Source organism: Xiphophorus hellerii, chromosome 21 (assembly GCF_003331165.1).
Source record: "Xiphophorus hellerii strain 12219 chromosome 21, Xiphophorus_hellerii-4.1, whole genome shotgun sequence".
In the NCBI taxonomy this organism is placed as follows: Eukaryota; Metazoa; Chordata; class Actinopteri; order Cyprinodontiformes; family Poeciliidae; genus Xiphophorus; species Xiphophorus hellerii.
The window spans coordinates 1,339,915-1,357,509 of NC_045692.1; the positions used below are offsets into that span (position 1 = coordinate 1,339,915).

The 17,595-nt window shown below is 44.4% G+C and overlaps 1 protein-coding gene across 2 annotated transcripts in view; it reads left to right on the forward strand.

Moving 5' to 3' along the window:
- Positions 1 to 17,595, forward strand: part of reck (reversion-inducing-cysteine-rich protein with kazal motifs) — a 68,510-nt gene that overhangs the window by 27,810 nt on the left and 23,105 nt on the right. For both annotated transcript variants that reach the window (XM_032551196.1, XM_032551197.1), the window contains exons 4-14: positions 6,576 to 6,612; positions 8,449 to 8,534; positions 8,670 to 8,717; positions 10,006 to 10,039; positions 10,311 to 10,508; positions 11,127 to 11,391; positions 11,468 to 11,641; positions 14,327 to 14,539; positions 15,873 to 16,009; positions 17,096 to 17,239; positions 17,318 to 17,506. In XM_032551196.1, coding sequence (XP_032407087.1) covers positions 6,576 to 6,612; positions 8,449 to 8,534; positions 8,670 to 8,717; positions 10,006 to 10,039; positions 10,311 to 10,508; positions 11,127 to 11,391; positions 11,468 to 11,641; positions 14,327 to 14,539; positions 15,873 to 16,009; positions 17,096 to 17,239; positions 17,318 to 17,506 — 1,525 coding nt within the window. The remainder of the gene's footprint in view (positions 1 to 6,575; positions 6,613 to 8,448; positions 8,535 to 8,669; positions 8,718 to 10,005; positions 10,040 to 10,310; positions 10,509 to 11,126; positions 11,392 to 11,467; positions 11,642 to 14,326; positions 14,540 to 15,872; positions 16,010 to 17,095; positions 17,240 to 17,317; positions 17,507 to 17,595) is intronic.

Sequence of the window (17,595 nt, forward strand, 5' to 3'; positions counted from 1 at the left end):
CGCTCGGGACATTGAGCTGTGAATTGCAATAAGCTCGGATGAGCATTCCCAATGTAGGTTAGGAATGTCATCCCCCGGGACCCGACACTGGTGGTGGAGGTCGGTAAAGGATGAGAGCCTGAAGAGTGGAGGTGGAGAAGGGGTGGAGGAGGGTTGAGCGCAGCTGGAAAGCAGAAGATGCCATGGATGGAGGTCCTTATCAACTGGGCCTTGGTCGGTGATTGGACGTGACGTGGCTTGGTCAGCATTGATAGGTCAGCGGCGATGAGCGGGATGCGCCGATTGGATGATGCAGGTGGGGCTAAAGAGTCTTCCAGTTTGAATTTGCGCCTAGGCTTCATTTCAATCTGGAGAGACTCAGACGGAAAAAACAGCTATTAAAAAGGTTTATTGACATGCATGAATTTAAAGTTCTTTGGCGCTCGGGCCCCGGCTGAGGACATCGAGCTGTGAATTGCAATAAGCTCGGATGAGCATTCCCGATGTAGGTTAGGAATGTCATCCCCCGAAAAGGAGGCTGAGGCCGGGGCAGAGGCTGGGGAATTAGTATCAGGGTCAGAGAGTAATGTGGCGAAGCTATGCTAACTCAGGGCTTACAGACTAGGACTTAAAGAGATTGTAGTAGGTGATGTTACTGTGATAGGGGTAAATTATGAAGCTGATGGATAACGGTCAGCTGGGGATGCCGCTAGGTGTGTATTGGCGAGATGCTGGTAGATGAAAGACACTGGGATGGTGCGAGGCATGAAATGACGGGATGTGGGTAGATGAAGGCCACTTGGGACGCGGTGAGGCATGAAATGGTTTGGTGCTGGTAGATGAAGGCCAGCTGGGGAAGTGATGCGGTGTTAAATAGTGGCATGCTGGTAGATGAAGGCCAGCTGGGGGCACCGCTGTGCGTAAAATCAATGCTGGTAGATGAAGGCCAGCTGGGGATGCTGCTATGCATGAAATGACTGGATGCTGGTGGATGAAGGCCAGCTGGGGATACTGCTATGCATGAAATGACTGGATGCTGGTAGATGAAAGCCAGCTGGGGAAGCGGCGCGGCGTTAAATAGCGGCATGCTGGTAGATGAAGGCCAGCTGGGGAAGCGGCGCGGCGTTAAAAAGCGGCATGCTGGTAGATGAAGGCCAGCAGGGGACGCCGGATGCATGATATGGCGGGTTGCTGGTAGATGAAGGCCAGCTGGGGGCGCCGCTGTGCGTAAAATCAATGCTGGTAGATGAAGGCCAGCTGGGGATGCTGCTATGCACGAAATGACTGGATGCTGGTAGATGAAGGCCAGCTGGGGACGCCGCTATGCATGAAATGACTGGATGCTGGTGGATGTGGGCCAGTTTGGGGGCGCCGCTATGAATGAAATGGCAGGATGCTGGTAGATGAAGGCCAGCTTAGGGGCGCCGCTTTGAGTGAAATGGCGAAATGCTGGTAGATGAAGGCCGACTGGTAATGTGGTGATGCTATGAAATAGTATGCCTATTAGAAATAATATCCCCCAAAAATGAAAGCTGAGGCTGGGGCCGAAGCTGGGAGTTAGAGACTGGGAAAGTGAGAAAAGGCCGGGAAGCTACGCCAGCTAGGGGCTTACGGGCTGGGACTTTACGGAGTCTATACAGGGTGACATTACTGATGGTAGGGGAAAATGATATGAAGCCAGTGGATGAAGGTCAGCTGGAGACATAGTTGGGCGTGGAATGGCCGGATGCTTGTAGAGTAGACCGGCTGAAATGATGTTTTAGCTGTAGGAAAGAGGCCAGCTGCATGTTACTGAGATAGCAAGAATAGGATGGGAGAGGGAATAGATTAGAACATGAGAAGATAGCTGCCTGCTACTGGAGGTGAGATGCTAGAACTAGGATTAGATCCGCAGGGTGACGTTAGAGGATGCAAGTGAGATATGGGGACATTCTGGAATGAAACTTAAAATAGGGGAATGAAGGACAACGGGGAAAGATGAGCATAACATTTGCTGGATGAGTGTATGCACTTTGCATGAGGTTGACCAACCACCACCAGTCAATTGCGCAGTGCTCATCAGGCACTGAGGGAAGCTATGAAGACGGAGACAAGATACGTAAAATTATATGAAGAGAATGCTGAAGATGACTATGAAGCTGTTGGCGTAAGGTCGAGAGAATACCTTGAATACTGGTTAAACGTGATCTAAAGAGTTGAATGATGTCGTATATAAATTATAGCCTCAAGGTTGCGAAAATGCAGGGGCTTGGAACGATGGATGAGCATGAAGATGAAACTAAGACTGGAAATGAGGATGAGAAACTGAGGAACTATAGGGAATAAAATTACGTTGCGAGACGTGGATGAGGGTTTGAAATAAATTATTTTGTCTAGTAGCTGGACTGGACTGAACAAAGGCTGGGAGAGACAGCTTATCAGCGAGAGTGTTAGAATGGCAGGATGCTGGTAGATGAAGGCCAGCTGGGGAAGCGAGAGTGTTCGAATGGCGGGATGTTAGTAGATGAAGGCCAGATCTGCAATGAGCAGAGGTGATTAGATTGATTAGTGGCAATTAAATTGATTAATGGCAAATGATGGCAAGGAAAATGGTGGAAATTCGGCTTTGTGGGTCAAACATGATAGCTTATGGCGGAGAGCGGTGATGTGGGGACTCTTGCAGAAATGACCCCTCAGGAAACAGGTTACAGAAGTGGAACGCGTTTCGTAGAATGCTGAGGACTTGAGCTGCTGAAATGGAGGTTGGAGCTGAACCGGCTGCGTGGAGATTCCCCCTCAAAAGGGCCATACACGACAGGCTGGATAGAATGGGAAAATTAGAGAGGAGGTGCCATTCTATACTCCCAGCGATAAGGAGGTGCTGGCTTCACCCCCATGGGGGTTGAGAATATGGGCGATAGTGAACTTTTTTTTTTTTTTCTTAAACAAATGATATGTAAAGCTTTTGCACTTGTGAAACGTACCATGCGAACTGACTTGACTTGGACCTAAGCAATGATGTTGGAGGTTCTGTTCCTCCGGGTGGGGCCGTGGCTTCAGAACAGCTTGCGAGTGCTGGTAGTTCATTGCTAACGGACAGCAAGGATGGCTTGTAGGTGCCTTATGATGATTGGCTAGGAAGAGGGACTGGAACGAATGCGCGAGAGTGAAACCTGGGAAAGCTAGAGGATAGGCTGGATTTCTAGACTTAGAAATGACAGGATGGCCTGGGAATAGCATGCGAATTCGGACAATTTTTTGGTGAGAGATGAAGCTTAGAAGCGCCAGCAGGGACATGAGCTTGAAATGTCGGCATACGAGGCAGTTTACTGTTGGCAGGCCACGGTTAAGCAAGTTATCAGGGGGCATGGACTTATTTTGGGGGGCAAAATGAATCTACGTAGCTGAACGTAGGTAACAGCTCGGGAGCCGTGGGCTACTTGTTAACGGGCTTAAGATGCTGTAATATTAGCTGAGCATCATTTAGCTGTCATTACCTGCATCTGACAGCATTACTCAACTCTGTCGGTTACTTTGGGGGAAAACTTAGAGTTCTGCGTTTCTGGTATGATTATAATGCACATACGCAGCTCTGCACAGCAGCAGCTCACTTACAGGCCTGTAGATTTTAAATGGTGATGGAAGTTGTGGTCACTTCATGTATAGTGTCAAAGAATTGATAAAGACTTTGTGAAAGTGTCATCTGGAATTTCTATTAGGCAATGTTTTACAGACAATGTACAGCAAAAGGTGGACATTGTAAACTGTTAAGTGGACTGACATCACCAGTCCAGTTTTCAGCAGCCTGAACTAGAGGGTCACTCTGGTGTTAATGCTTGGAGCATGTGGTGCAGCACATTGTTGTAAGCAACCAGGAAAACCCGGAGTGGAGTTTTAGCCCTATATGAATTTTCGCATCAATCAAGTGGAATAGTTTATTTTCCAAAGCAATAGAAACAACATTGGGGGAAGTAATATTTATTGCAAATGTAGAGGAATCCATCCATTTTCTTCCGCTTTATCCTGGGTCGGGTCGCGGGGGTAGCAGCTTCAGAAGGGAGGCCAGACTTCCCTCTCCCCAGCCACTTGTTCCAGCTCTTCCGGGGGTTTCCCAAGGCGTTCCCAGGGCAGCAGAGAGACATAGTCCCTCCAGTGTGGGACTATGACCCTCCGGCTTCCCCAGGCCTCCTCCCGGTGGGATGTGCCTGGAACACCTCACCAGGGAGGCATCCAGGAGGCATCCTGACCAGATGCCAGAGCCACCTCAACTGGCTCCTCTCGATGTGAAGGAGCAGCGGTTCTACTCTGAGTCGCTCGCAGATGACTGAGCTTCTCACCCTATCTCTAAGGGAGAGCCCAAACACCCTACGGGGAAAACCAATTTCGGCCGCTTGTATCCTCGAACTCGTGCTGTCGGTCATGACCCAAAGCTTATGACCATAGATGAGGGTGGGAACGTAAATCGACCGGTAACTCGAGAGCTTTGCTTTTTGACTCAGCTCTCTCTTCACCACGACAGACCGGTACAGCGCCCACTTCACAGCAGACGCTGCGCCAATCTGCCTGTCGATCTCCTGCTCCCTTCTTCCCTCATTCGTGAACAAGATCCTGAGATATTTGAACTCCTCTACTTGAGGCAGGACACCCCCGCCGACCCGGAGAAGGCACTCTACCCTTTTCCGGCTCAAGACCATGGTCTCGGATGGTCTTGAGACCATCCGAGACACAGAGGCACTGATGACTGATAGTCATCAGTGCCTCTGTGTCATCCCGGCCGCTTCACACTCGGCTGCGATCCACTCCAGCGAGAGCTGCAGATCATGACCTGATGAAGCCAATAGGACAATATCATCCGCAAAAAGCAGAGATGTGATCCTAAGGCCACCAAAACGGATCCCCTCAACACCTTGGCTGCGCCTAGAAATTCTGTCCATGAAAGTGATGAACAGAATCGGTGACAAAGGGCAGCCCTGGTGGAGTCTAACTCTCACTGGAAACGAGCCCGACTTACTGCCGGCAATGCAGACCAGGCTCTGACACCGGTCATACAGGGACCTGACAGCCCTGATCAAAAGGCCCGGTACCCCATACTCCCGGAGAACTCCCCACAGGGCTCCCCGAGGGACACAGACAAACGCCTTCTCCAAGTCCACAAAACACATGTAGATCGGTTGGGCGAACTCCCATGTACCCTTCAGGACCCTACTGAGGGTGTAGAGCTGGTCCAGTGTTCCACAACTAGGACGAAAACCACGCTGCTCCGCACCTCTCTTCACCCGAGTGTCCAAGACATACGGCCGCAGATCCGATGAAACGATGACAAAGTTGATCATTGAACTGCGGCCTAGGGTGTCCTGGTGCCAAGTGCACATATGGACACCCTTATGCCTGAATATGGTGTTCGTTATGAACAATCCGTAACGAGCACAGAAGTCCAGCAACAGAACACCACTCAAGTTCAGATCGGGGGGGCCGTTCCTCCCAACCACGCCCCTCCAGGTATCATTGTCATTGCCCATGTGAGCGTTGAAGTACCCCAGCAGAACAAGGGAGTCCCCAGGAGGGGCATTGTCCAGCACCCCCTCTAAGGACTCCAAGAAGGGTGGGTAATCTGAACTGTTGTTTGGCCCGTAAGCACAAACAACAGTCAGGACCCGTCCCCCCACCCATAGGCGGAGGGAGGCTACCCTCTCATTCACCAGGGTAAACCCCAAAGTACAGGGGCCGAGAAGGGGAGCAACAAGTATGCCCACTCCTGCTCGACGCCTTTCACCGTGGGCAACTCCAGAGTGGAAGTATGTCCAGCCCCTCTCAAGGAGACTGGTTCCAGAACCAGAGCCATGCGTCGAGGTGAGGCCGACTATTTCTAGCCGGAACCTCTCAACCGCACACACTAGCTCCGGCTCCTTCCCCACCAGAGAGGTGACATTCCACGTCCGAAGAGCTAGCTTCTGCAACCTAGGATTGGACATACAGGGTCCCCTCCCTCGGCCGCCACCCATCACACACTGCACCCAATCCCATGGGCCCACCACCCTCTCACGGGTGGTGGGCCCATGGGAGAGGGGATCCATGTTTCCTTTTCGGGCTGAGCCCGGCCGGGCTCCATGGGAAAAAGCCCTGCCACCAGGCGCTCGCCATCGTGTCCCCCCTCCAGGCCTGGCTCCAGAGTGGGGCCCCAGTGACCCGCGTCCGGGTGAAGGAACACCAAATCCAAAGTTGCCATTCGTCATCGGGGTCTTCGGGCTGTGCTTTGTCTGGTCCCTCACCTAGGACCTGTCTACCTTGGATGACCCTACCAGGGGCATGAAGCCCCAGACAGCATAGCTCCTAGGATCATTGGGGCACTCAAACCCCTCCACCACCATAAGGTGGCAGCCCAAGGAGAGGTAGGGGAATCCAAACTAATATTTTTCAAATGTTGCACATACTGATTGCAACACGTATGGATTAAGGATATTTTTGTTCCAAGCTCCAAATGTCAGAATCTTTTCTTTGCAGCTTAGAATCGACGGCAGTGCATTGACTTCATCCAGGACTGCTCACCTACAGCCACAGATCAATTAGCAAGAGCAATTAGAAAGAAAGAAAAACTAACATTCACTTTGTTTCTACAGAATGAGCTATGGATGTGCATCAATTCTACACTCCCAGGTAAGGCAAGACTGCTTACAGACACTGACAGGAATAACAAAAAGATTAGTTATAATTGTGTGAGATTGCTAATGATGTGTTTCATAAAGCATTTTGTCCCAAATGTATGTTTATTAAGAGAATTATAAATCAGGTAAAAACAGACCTAAATATGAATTGGTTCCTGAAGGGAACTGCACAGGTAGTCAAACCTCCAAGTTGGCACCTCAAAACATCCATTGTCAGAATGTGTGCTGGGTCTCCCAGCACTGTCTAAAGAGTTATTGGGTGAATTCAACACACATGCAGACAAAGAAATAACCCATTCTACAGTTCTTTTCCAGCTCTCCTGTCCATCTGCTGGCCTGTAGAGCACAACCAGAGTCCTACCTAATAACTAATCTCAACTGGGATTGCCATCAAATCCCAGAGTTAGTATATCCATTGATACCATGTGATTTTAAGAAATGATAGCAGGTTTGTCCTCAGTACATGTAAAAGGTCTGAAAGGGTCTGGAGAAGCCACTACCTGTAACAGACGTCTACAGATTAGAATGCATTGTAACTGGGTTTTACCTCACTGACCACAATGTCCGGCCAGACAGTTCATGGAGAATGAAAATCTAGAGCTGGCTTCTGTCCGCCATGCTTACTAAACACAACAAGGCACCTCTGAGCCAGGATGTTTCAGATCATCCAGCACCACCTACTCACACTGCAGTCATGTATTGGACAGACATGCACAATCTGTTAGGTTCCCTTTTTTCATCACCAGTCTGTTTGATTAGTCTTATGTACTTTTCCCCCTCATCTGTCGACACCTTGGCTGAAATCGAGATTTAGGAAATCAGTACGCTACTATATACAGTAGAATGCACCCAGAGTCTGCACGGCTCACAGACTACACACACCTGAGTATGTGTAGTCTGTAGTATGAGTGGGAGCTACACAATGTGTTTTAAAAATACTAGAATCTGTTTCTTATTGGCTTTGATAAGGTGATATACCTTATATAACCAGGACAACCAAAAAACCTGTGGTAGAATCAACAGGCTTTAAGTCAGGATTAGGTTTCCCTCATCAGCCAAGACATGGGAGTCTGACAGCATAAGCAGTGTGATTAATAGATTCCCTGATTGATACAGCTTCATCAAAGCCGAGCACCAGCAAACCTCACTGACCCCAAAAGGATGAGCATGCTGGATAAAGAATGAATGGATGGATAAAGATGTTTTGATCTTTGTCAAAATACCATTTGAACGTTGCAATTACCATCCCAACCATGTTTGTTTTGATACTTATTTACCATCTGTAAAACTTTGACTTTATGAATCATTACATGTAGGTAACCTCAGTCTGCTTGCATTACACTGAATTGTAGCTGGTAGGGCTGTATCCAGGCCCAAGAATCGCTGAGCAAAAAAACAGGCTAGATATCAAAAGCCTGAATTTTTCTGCCCCCTCATGGGGGGGGGTAAATCATCCACAGTCCTAATGGCCTCCAGATTGGAAAGCCTTTATTCTTTCCTTCTGTACCTGTGGAACACTTGGCCTCCAGGCAGTCTCAGGAATGTGCAAAAGCTTTCCTCATTCTGAGATTTGATCGATTCTCTTACACTGCACAGGAACAGCAGTTTCTGTTCAGACTCCTCAATGTGCCAGCTTCACTTAATGACATCCCTCACATCTCCACCACAGCTCTCACAAAAATCTCTTTCATAATTTGGCTTTCATTAAAAAAACAAAAAGCAGAACAGATACAAAACTTATTAATAACTCTTATTGATAAATGGCTTCAGTCTTTGTTGAAGAATTTTGCATAGTTGGTTGATGCAATGCTGACTGATTTGCTTCCAGGTGTTTCCAAGAAGTCCGATGGTTGGGTTGGGCTTGGTTGTTGTGAGCTGGCCATCGCAGGAGAGTGTCGTAGAGAATGCAAACAGGTCAGATCCTTAGGGTGAAAGTGTTTCTCATCATATGATGTGTTTTTCTGTTGACTTTATTTAACCGTCTCTTTGACTCTAAATGTAATTCAGCATAAAATTGTCTAAAGAGATTCATTTGTGTTCTTCTTCTAGGCCTCATCTAAAAATGACATAACAAAAGTATGCAAAAAGGTCACCGAGGTAAAGACAAGCCTTCTGCAACCCACACATTTCCAGACTCTTATTCAGATCTCTGAAAGAGACAAGCATCAGTGTAGTTGGTTGAAATCTATCAGTAAGAATCTGAGGAAAAATCTTTTTTACTTAATGAGAGTAGATATAGAAGAAGCAGATAAAAGTTACCCAAATCAATCTTTGAAAAGTTATTACTTCCTGTTTAAATTATTAATTAACTATGATTGAGCACATATTTTTAGGAATCATTATCACTTATTGCATACACTTTCCTATTAACAAGTACAGGAAAACATATAAACCAACACATCATAACCCAATCTTCCTGAAATCCAGGGACATTTCAGGAACAGCTGACATTGACATAAGAGTCTGAATGGGACATTGGAAAACCAACGAAGAAGAAGACTCAGAACAGTGGCAAACCTTCCCAAAAGTATCTGGTGTATTAATGTTACTCTAAAAAATACACGGACTCATCCATTAGGGCGTAAAAGAACCCTAAACAACATTCAAAGTACTTAAAATCTTGATTGGGATCAAGGTTATATTATTCAACATGGTAAATGTGATTAAGAAGAAAAATCCATCAGAGATTTACAAACTTAAAACCGTTGACCAAAGAAAACACAAAGACACAAAGATGTTACCAGAAACATCTTTTTCTAGGCTACACCTTAAAACATTGAGACTAATATTAACTGAAACAGCATTCATTTTCATCTCTATTGCAAACTTCCATTGCTTTATACAGCTGCAGTGTAAGATGTTTTTGTTTTTTGATTTAGTCAAAGTGCTGTAAAGAACAGATCCCTGAGTTATACTTGTCAAATACAAATCATTCAGATCCTACAAGTCTTTAGAAACCAGCTTACTCCTAGGAGCAGAACAAAGTTGTGGCAAAATTATTTTCTATTTTCTCCAGCAACAACTCCTGAACAAATTTCACAGAAGCTTAAGAGGTGCACAAACATTTGGTTCCTTAGAATCAGGACTGAAAACATTATTGATGTTTCAGCTATTGATCAAAGTCTTTTGTACTTTTTCAACATTACATTAACATATTTGTTTAAAAAAATAAAAACCTTCATCGTTCAAATTTGGTGCATTGACTGATCCGATTAGATTTTTGACTTTTCCACCAGCTGGACACCAGTCAGAATCAGTCAAACTTTAAATTGACTGACTCGTCTCAGCTGACAACTTCTTAGTGCATATGTGAATGATTATTTTTTGAGTTATCTGAATGTCAGCGGCAATTATCTTGCTATGTTTTTCCCTTCTCTCTTTTTAGAACTCTCTCTACAGCTGCATCACCAAAAATGAAAGTAAGTTTGTAGTCTCATGCACTAAATAATGACCAAATAAAGAGTGAAAAACACGAATTCTAAGAACATAATCTTTTCCTAACACACACACACCCCAGTAGAACATTTGTTAAGTTGATGGGTTTATCTGTATTCCTGTTTCTAGTATTCTGGGACCTGGTTCTTAAATCACCAGAGAATACTTCACAGTCTATGATAGAATGATGAAGTTGGGATTACAGAAAATGCTTTTATCCATTATCTCAGACAATCCCTTGGGTTTATCTTTCAGTGGGCTCGGCATGTTGTGGTTTTGTGGGCCGTCACACCAACTGCAGGGACTTCTGCGATGCCATATTCAGGACGGACTCGACGCCAACAGAATCCCAGATCAAGACCGTCAAAGACTTCTGCAAGAGTCACAGCCCTAAGCTCGTCGAATGCGTTAACAACTTCACCGAGTCCTACCCTGCTCGCAGCCCCATTGACAGTATGTCTGTCTTCATCCAACAGACCTGAAGAGCTGGATAGCTTCATATTCTCTCATCATAGAACCAAGTTCAGTGTTACCTGTTGTGTCGCTTAAAGTGTAATATAGTAAAATAATTATCCGCTCGTCACCGCCATTGACGCTTTGCCTGAACGCCTGTTTTGGACCTGCAGTGAATTATGGGATATGGTGGGCCATGAAGGATACACCGGACCCATCCTTCAAATCTGGGGAAACGAAGGACGCATTTGAAAGCTGCATTTGGATGAGTCTTCAAACAGACAGGCCTCGTTGCCGCATTATGATTTAAGCAGCCTACAAATTCAGCCTTCGAATGATGCAGCCCCTGAATTCGGACAAGGCTATTGTGTGATCATGACTCCTCTGTTTCTCACACAGAGTCACACTGAGTGGAGATGGCAAAAAGGCTTTACAGCTATATCTTAAATTCTGTTCTTGTAACCGTTTTTTAAAATAAAACTGAAATTGACAGCAAAAACTGCAAATGGAAATTCAGCCACAAACTCCTGATGTAGTGCATATCTGTCATGTGTATGCAGCCATGTCAGTCACGCAGATACTGCAGCACCACTGAGTCTCTGCCATGATCTCCTCCAGGTTTGTACTGCTGCGACCGCGCTGAAGCCCCAAACTGCCAGACGGCCTGCCGCCATCTCCTCCGCACCATGAATACAGACCAAGAGATCATGGAGGGCCTTATTAAGGAGTGTGGCACCCAGCCCCTCCCTCAGGATCCAATGTGGCAGTGTTTCCTGAGCAGAGCTCACCCTCCTTCCCCACCCGAGGAGGAGACCCCCCATCCAGCCAAGATGGACTGTGCCAAACTGCACTGCTGCTCAAAGGCAAACACATCGGTCTGCAGGTGAGGTGCCATGGAAACCAGAACACCATGCTTTCTGCTGGCTGGTTGTAACAGACTCTGTGCTCTGCTATGACAGGGAAAAGTGCCACCAGATCAGCACCCACTGGGGCAGCCAGACATGGCAAGACTTTGATCAGCTGTGTGAGTACAACCCAATGGAGATGGAGCTCATCAACTGCCTGGCAGATGTCAGAGAGCCATGCCAGCTGGGCTGCAAGGACCTGACTTACTGCACCAACTTCAACAGCAGGTCATACACCTTCCCACTGCCAAGCTCACGAAACCTTACACAGCTGATGCATTACCATGGCATCACACCTTACACACATCAATATTGCACAGAAAGATTTCTTTGTTCTTTTGGATCAGTCTCATTATCTCAGTACTGGCTGTTTTGTTTGTTTTAGTTAATATTTATGTTTATAAAAAGTAGGAATAGAGGTGATGTTATTTCTTCTTTTTTTCCATTTTCAATGTTTTCTTTCTAGTTGTTCTGCTAAACAAACACACATTTTAAAATAATGTATTTGAGAAATTACAAGGCAGGAACAAATTGCCAGAGCAGAAACAAAAAAAGACGATCAAAAAACCACAAATTTCTGATAATCATTATTCAAATATTTTTCTAATGTGCTAGCTGAAGTGGTGAAGAAACTCTAATCCCTTTAAATAGTACTTTCAGAGGTTTGCCTTTGATTTCAGCTTGTTTCCACACTGATCACACAGTACATGTGTGTAAAACAGCGCCTCCCTCAGCACAATCTGTGTACTGCATGACGCACAGTCCAGCATGCTCTGTTTCTCCAAGCTAACGGCTAATATTGTGTCAGGCCACATGTAAACATACACACGCACGCACCCACCCCCCCCACACACACACCCCCACCCCCGCACGCACGCACATCTTAATAGACTGAAGTACAAACAGTAGACTTAGAGACTTAGATTTATTTTTATTGTCATATCAATAAAGAAACATAAGTAAAATTGGCAATGAAATGTCCTCGCTTTTGGCCACACACAAAAACACAAGTGTGCCTATAATTAAATAATATACAAATAATAATTACTATTTTCAAACAGTCTCAGACAGTCTTCATGATGGGATTGTTGAGCAATCTGATAGACAGTGCGAAACAACTATTTCTGAGCCTGGCTGTTCCTCAGCGGATGCTACAGACTCTCCTGCCAGACGGCAACCAGATGAACAGACCATGGAGAGGATGGGTGGAATCAGAGAGGATCTGGTTTGCTCTGGCTACGCAGCGACTGTGTGCAATGTTCTGGATAGGGAGGAGTGGAGTTCCAATGAAACTTTCCGCTGTCTTCACCTGTCTTCGCAGAGATTTCCAGTCTGAGGCCTTGTGGCTTCCAGACCAGATGGAGATACTGCTGGTCAGCAGACTCTCAATGGTTCCTCTGTAGAAGGTGGAGAGGATGGGAGGGGGGAGCGAAGCTCTTCTCATTCATCTCAGAAAGTGCAGGTGCTGCTGTGTCGTTGATGAGGAGTGGTGTGTGGTTGGGTCGAGACCTGAAGTCGACAATGATCTCTTTTGTCTTGTCGACATTCAGGAGCAGATGTTCTACCTCTTTTCTGTAATTCATTTCATTGTTGTCCTGAATGAGTCCTATAATTGTTGTGTCATCTGCATATTTTAAGATGTGGTTGGTGTTAAACCTGGGACGACAGTCATGGGTCATCAGGGTAAACAGCAGGGGACTCAGGATACAGCTCTGTGGGGAGCCAGTGTTTAAAGAAATTACAATGGAGGAGTTATTACCCACACAGACAAGACTAAGTTCTGTCCGTGAGGAAGCCTAGCAGCCAGTTGCACAGTGGAGTATTGAAGCCCAGGAGGACCAGTTTGTATACCAAATCCTGGGGGATGATCGTATTGAATGCTGAGTTGAAGTCCAAAAACAGCATCCGTATGTGGGTGTTTCTTTTCTCTAGGTGTACCAGGCTCAGATGAAGAGCAGTGGAGATGGCATCCTCAGTCGAGCGATTAGGTTTGTATGCAAACTGGAAAGGGTCAAATGATGGAGGCAATATAGAGCTTATATCACCCTTAATCACTCTCTCGAAGCACTTCATGATGATAGATGTTAATGTAACGGGTCGAAAGTCATTAAGACATGCGATAGTTGGTTTCTTGGGCACTGGAATAATAATAGCTGACTTAAAACATGAGGGGACAATGGCCTGATACAGTGATGTATTGAAGAGGTCTGTGAGCACATGGGCTAGCTGGTCTGCACACTCTTTGATCAATAATGAGACTGAGAGGAAAGGAGACAGAAAAAGAGCAAGGCAGTACATACTGACTCAGGGACCAGAGAGTACTAACATCCTGATTTGTTTATCATGCAAGTCACTCGTTACGGCACTGTGTATACAGATCACAGTACACTTCTGAAGAGGATGAATCTTTATTTTATTATTCTGAGTCACAAAATGTGGAAGTTCCATCCAAGTGGCATGCTTCCACTGGCCTAACCTGAACTGAGAAATGAACAAATCAGTCAGTGAAGTGATTCACTTTAGTTCATTCATTGAAGTGAACAAATTATACATACATGAACGACACACTAGACCCAGAAGTCATATCGTGTGCATAAGGAAGAAGTCGGATTCAAGTGGTGTGTCTTGGCCTTTTGGGACTTCAAGGTGTTCATGTGGCCGGAAAATAAGCTAAAATCATCACATCTGACACTTGGGACAAGATGTTTGTTTTTCCAAATATAGAGCTATGCTTTATGGTCACACATTAACTTGGTCCCAGTTGTCCAAATGTCATTTATCCAGAAGTTTCATGTTTTAGATGCAGTTTTGCAGTTCTGCCATATTTTTTCTTAAAACTTTTAAAATAAATTTAACAGACATTGTCACTTACTCTAAAAAGGTGTGTTTGTGGGTGGGTGTGTGTATCTATAGGCCCACAGAGCTGTTCCGTAGCTGTAACATGCAGTCAGACCAAGGTGCCATGAACGACATCAAGCTGTGGTCCAATGGGACGATCAAGATGCCCTTCATGAACATCCCAGTCCTGGACATCAGGAAGTGTCTGCCAGACATGTGGAAGGCAGTGGCCTGCTCTTTGCAGATCAAACCCTGCCACAGCAAATCCAGGGGGAGCGTCATATGCAAGTAGGTCTACTGGTCACTACAATATCAAAATCCAGGAGAAAATCTCAAATGTCATTTATCTTGGAGCAGTTGTTACAAAGTTGTTACAAGACTTTGTAAAAACTAGTTAAAACTGGTGACTATTTAACAGGGATAAAACATGAAAAATGACCCAGAATCTTGATTAACTTGAAGAGGCAATATTGTTCCTATAGCAGAGGAGCAAAAGAGCAACTGGAACAAACTTTTAACTTATCTTCCCTTAGTCTTAATAGGGAATGTGAGATTTCTGGCAAATAAAAGGCATAGGACATATGGAGAATCCATGATTCTTTCATGGTAAGTTTAAGACCTGGCTGCACAGACAAAGTGGCTGCAGGACTAGAAGGACACAGAGAGGCAGAAACACTATGGCTGAAATCTCACAGCTGTCAGGTATTAACTTCCACTGTGCTGCAATATCATGAGGGCTTCTGCCCTCTGCACCAAACAAAAATACCTCAGTATTTTTCTCCATTTGTGCTTACTTGATTTCAGTCTTTCTAGTGCACAATAAATAAGTTTTGCTTTGAAAATGAATTGCTATCATTGACAGGGGAGTGTTTTACAAACGTAAAACATTATTTTAAGATGGAATCCTTTATCAATTCAGCTCAATTAAGTCTACTTATATAGCATTGTTTCACAACAGGTCGTCTCAGAAAGGTTTAACCACATCTACATTCTTAGCTATGAAACGTTACATTTAGTCAAAATTCAAATTAGTTCTAAAGCTTTTCTGACTAAGGCTCCGTTTGCACAGAGCTGGTTTTCAGTGATACTGAACATTTACATTTATGTCTCCAGGAGAGGTGCACAATAAATCAGATTGGTGATCGGTTGATACTTAAACGTGAAGCCGATCTTATCCACCAATCTTATTTTCCTAAATATCAATCACTGATGTCTATTGCTCTGCTGTCAGAGAGGTTTGACTGACAGACATGCCCACCAGGTCATGTCTGCACTGTTACCAACTCAGCCTTTCTTAATATATTTAGGTACATTTCAGACAAAAAAGTCAGTATCAGCCAAAATCATAATTGGCAGATCAGGCTTTTTAAAGATCATGATTGGCAATTGGACAGAAAACTGCAACGGGTGCACCCCTAGTCTTCAGCGATCAGAGACTGTGACACATGCAGCAAAATTTCTTTTAAGTGATGTTTGATATACTTAGCATTTTTATAACAGCTCAAGGTGACATAGTTGGTTGTATAAAATGGCACCATGTGCTTGGAAAATACATAATACTCCCACTTAAACAATTTGAATGTAATCTTGTATTTTCTTTTGACTTTCCTTCTGCTCTCAGGTCAGACTGTGTGGACATTCTGACCAAGTGTGGGGATAAGAAACGCTTTCATGAAGGACAAACCCCAGAGAGGCTCTGTGAGGTGCTGTCTCCCATCGATGACCCTGAGCGCTGCATCCCCCTCCACAGATATCTCAGTAAGTTGCTGTTTATGATATTTTATCTTCCATTGTTTGGAATGAGCTATTCTTTGCTCTAGTTTTATTAAAGGAGCCTCCTTCAGTCAGGAACATTCTGACAAGCGTTAGCCACTTTGCCAATCTTTGCTTTCCAGCCAGTTACTGAGAAAGTACCAGCAAAATTTGATTCAATAAATTAATTGAAAATTTAATTGTCAGACTGACTGCAATTGTTCTTTAAGAAAAAATGTTATTTGGTATTTTTTCTGTGGTGTGATAGTGGCACAGCACAGTCTGTCAGTCGTCACTATAATAAAATCCTGTCATGGAAATAAAGAAGATCCCATCAGTCCAAATATGGTCATGAGTAAACTAAGCACCACCTTTAAAGACAGTAAGTTAAATCATCTACTTTCTGCATAAAACTATTTTATAAAATTAAATTAGACCATTTTTATTTTTTAAACAACCTCTTGGAATTAGGTAGTACAGTCAAAAGATGTACACCAATATCCACACATAAACCTTATTTTATGTCTCTGTTTTAGTCTCTTGTCACGTCTTGAAAGTTCAGTGTATGTTGATGTTTAGTAGTTTCTTTGAATAATTAGACATAACCGTTTTGAGTTATTAATTTTTTTGCATTGATGAAATACTGGTTAAATACATGAGTAACTACACCAGCATCATGATCTATATTTAGTTGTGTTGTTTTGGTTATTGCTGTTAATTTCTGTAAGTTCTGCCTGATCTCTTGTTAATGTTTCCTTTGAATTGTTAATAGCATAAATAAAAAAGATTGCTTTTGACTTTCTGAGTTCTTTTATGACTTTATTTCTTAATGTAATGCATAAACATCTGTCATGTTCCTTTCTACTCTTAATTATCATTTTAGGGCATAATTATCTTTATCAAAATGCAGATAAAAAATTCCTTTTAATGTTTTAATTGTTCACAAAAAAAAGCATGACGAAATTTAAAAACAGCAACTCTTGAAGAAGCATAGAACTGTGTTATAGATAGACAGACAGACAGACAGATATGCTTTTATATGCTGGATGAAATCTGTCAACACAAATTGACTCAGGTCTTCAATCCCTCCAGAACCAAGTTCACTGAGCAAAACCATAGTGGAGGAGATCATCCATCCATGCAACCCTAATCCATGTCAAAGCAACCACTTATGCCAGGTTAACAGAAAGGGCTGTCTTGATGAAATCAACTGCCAACCATATCTCTGTGTGCCAGGTAGGGGGCGCTGCTGTTGCAGTGTTTGCTAGCTGTTAGGTGTTCTACCTTGGTGTCTGAGATCTTGGTGTGTTTCAGGTTGTAAAATGGGAGAGGCTTCTGAATTTCTGGTGCAGCAGGACGCTCTCATCCAAGTTCCAACTCATGATGGAGCTCCCAGTTGCTACGAGATGTGCAGCTGTGGCACCAGTGGGCGTCTGGAGAACTGCGTGGAGATACCCTGTGTGGAAACAGACAAGGGCTGCGTTGTAGAGGGGCAACGAAAGAGTAAGTCTTATGTCTTCTAAAAGACATAAGAGGTATAAGACTTATGGTTTTAAATATAAGTTCTATTCAGTCAGCAGTAAATAGAACAC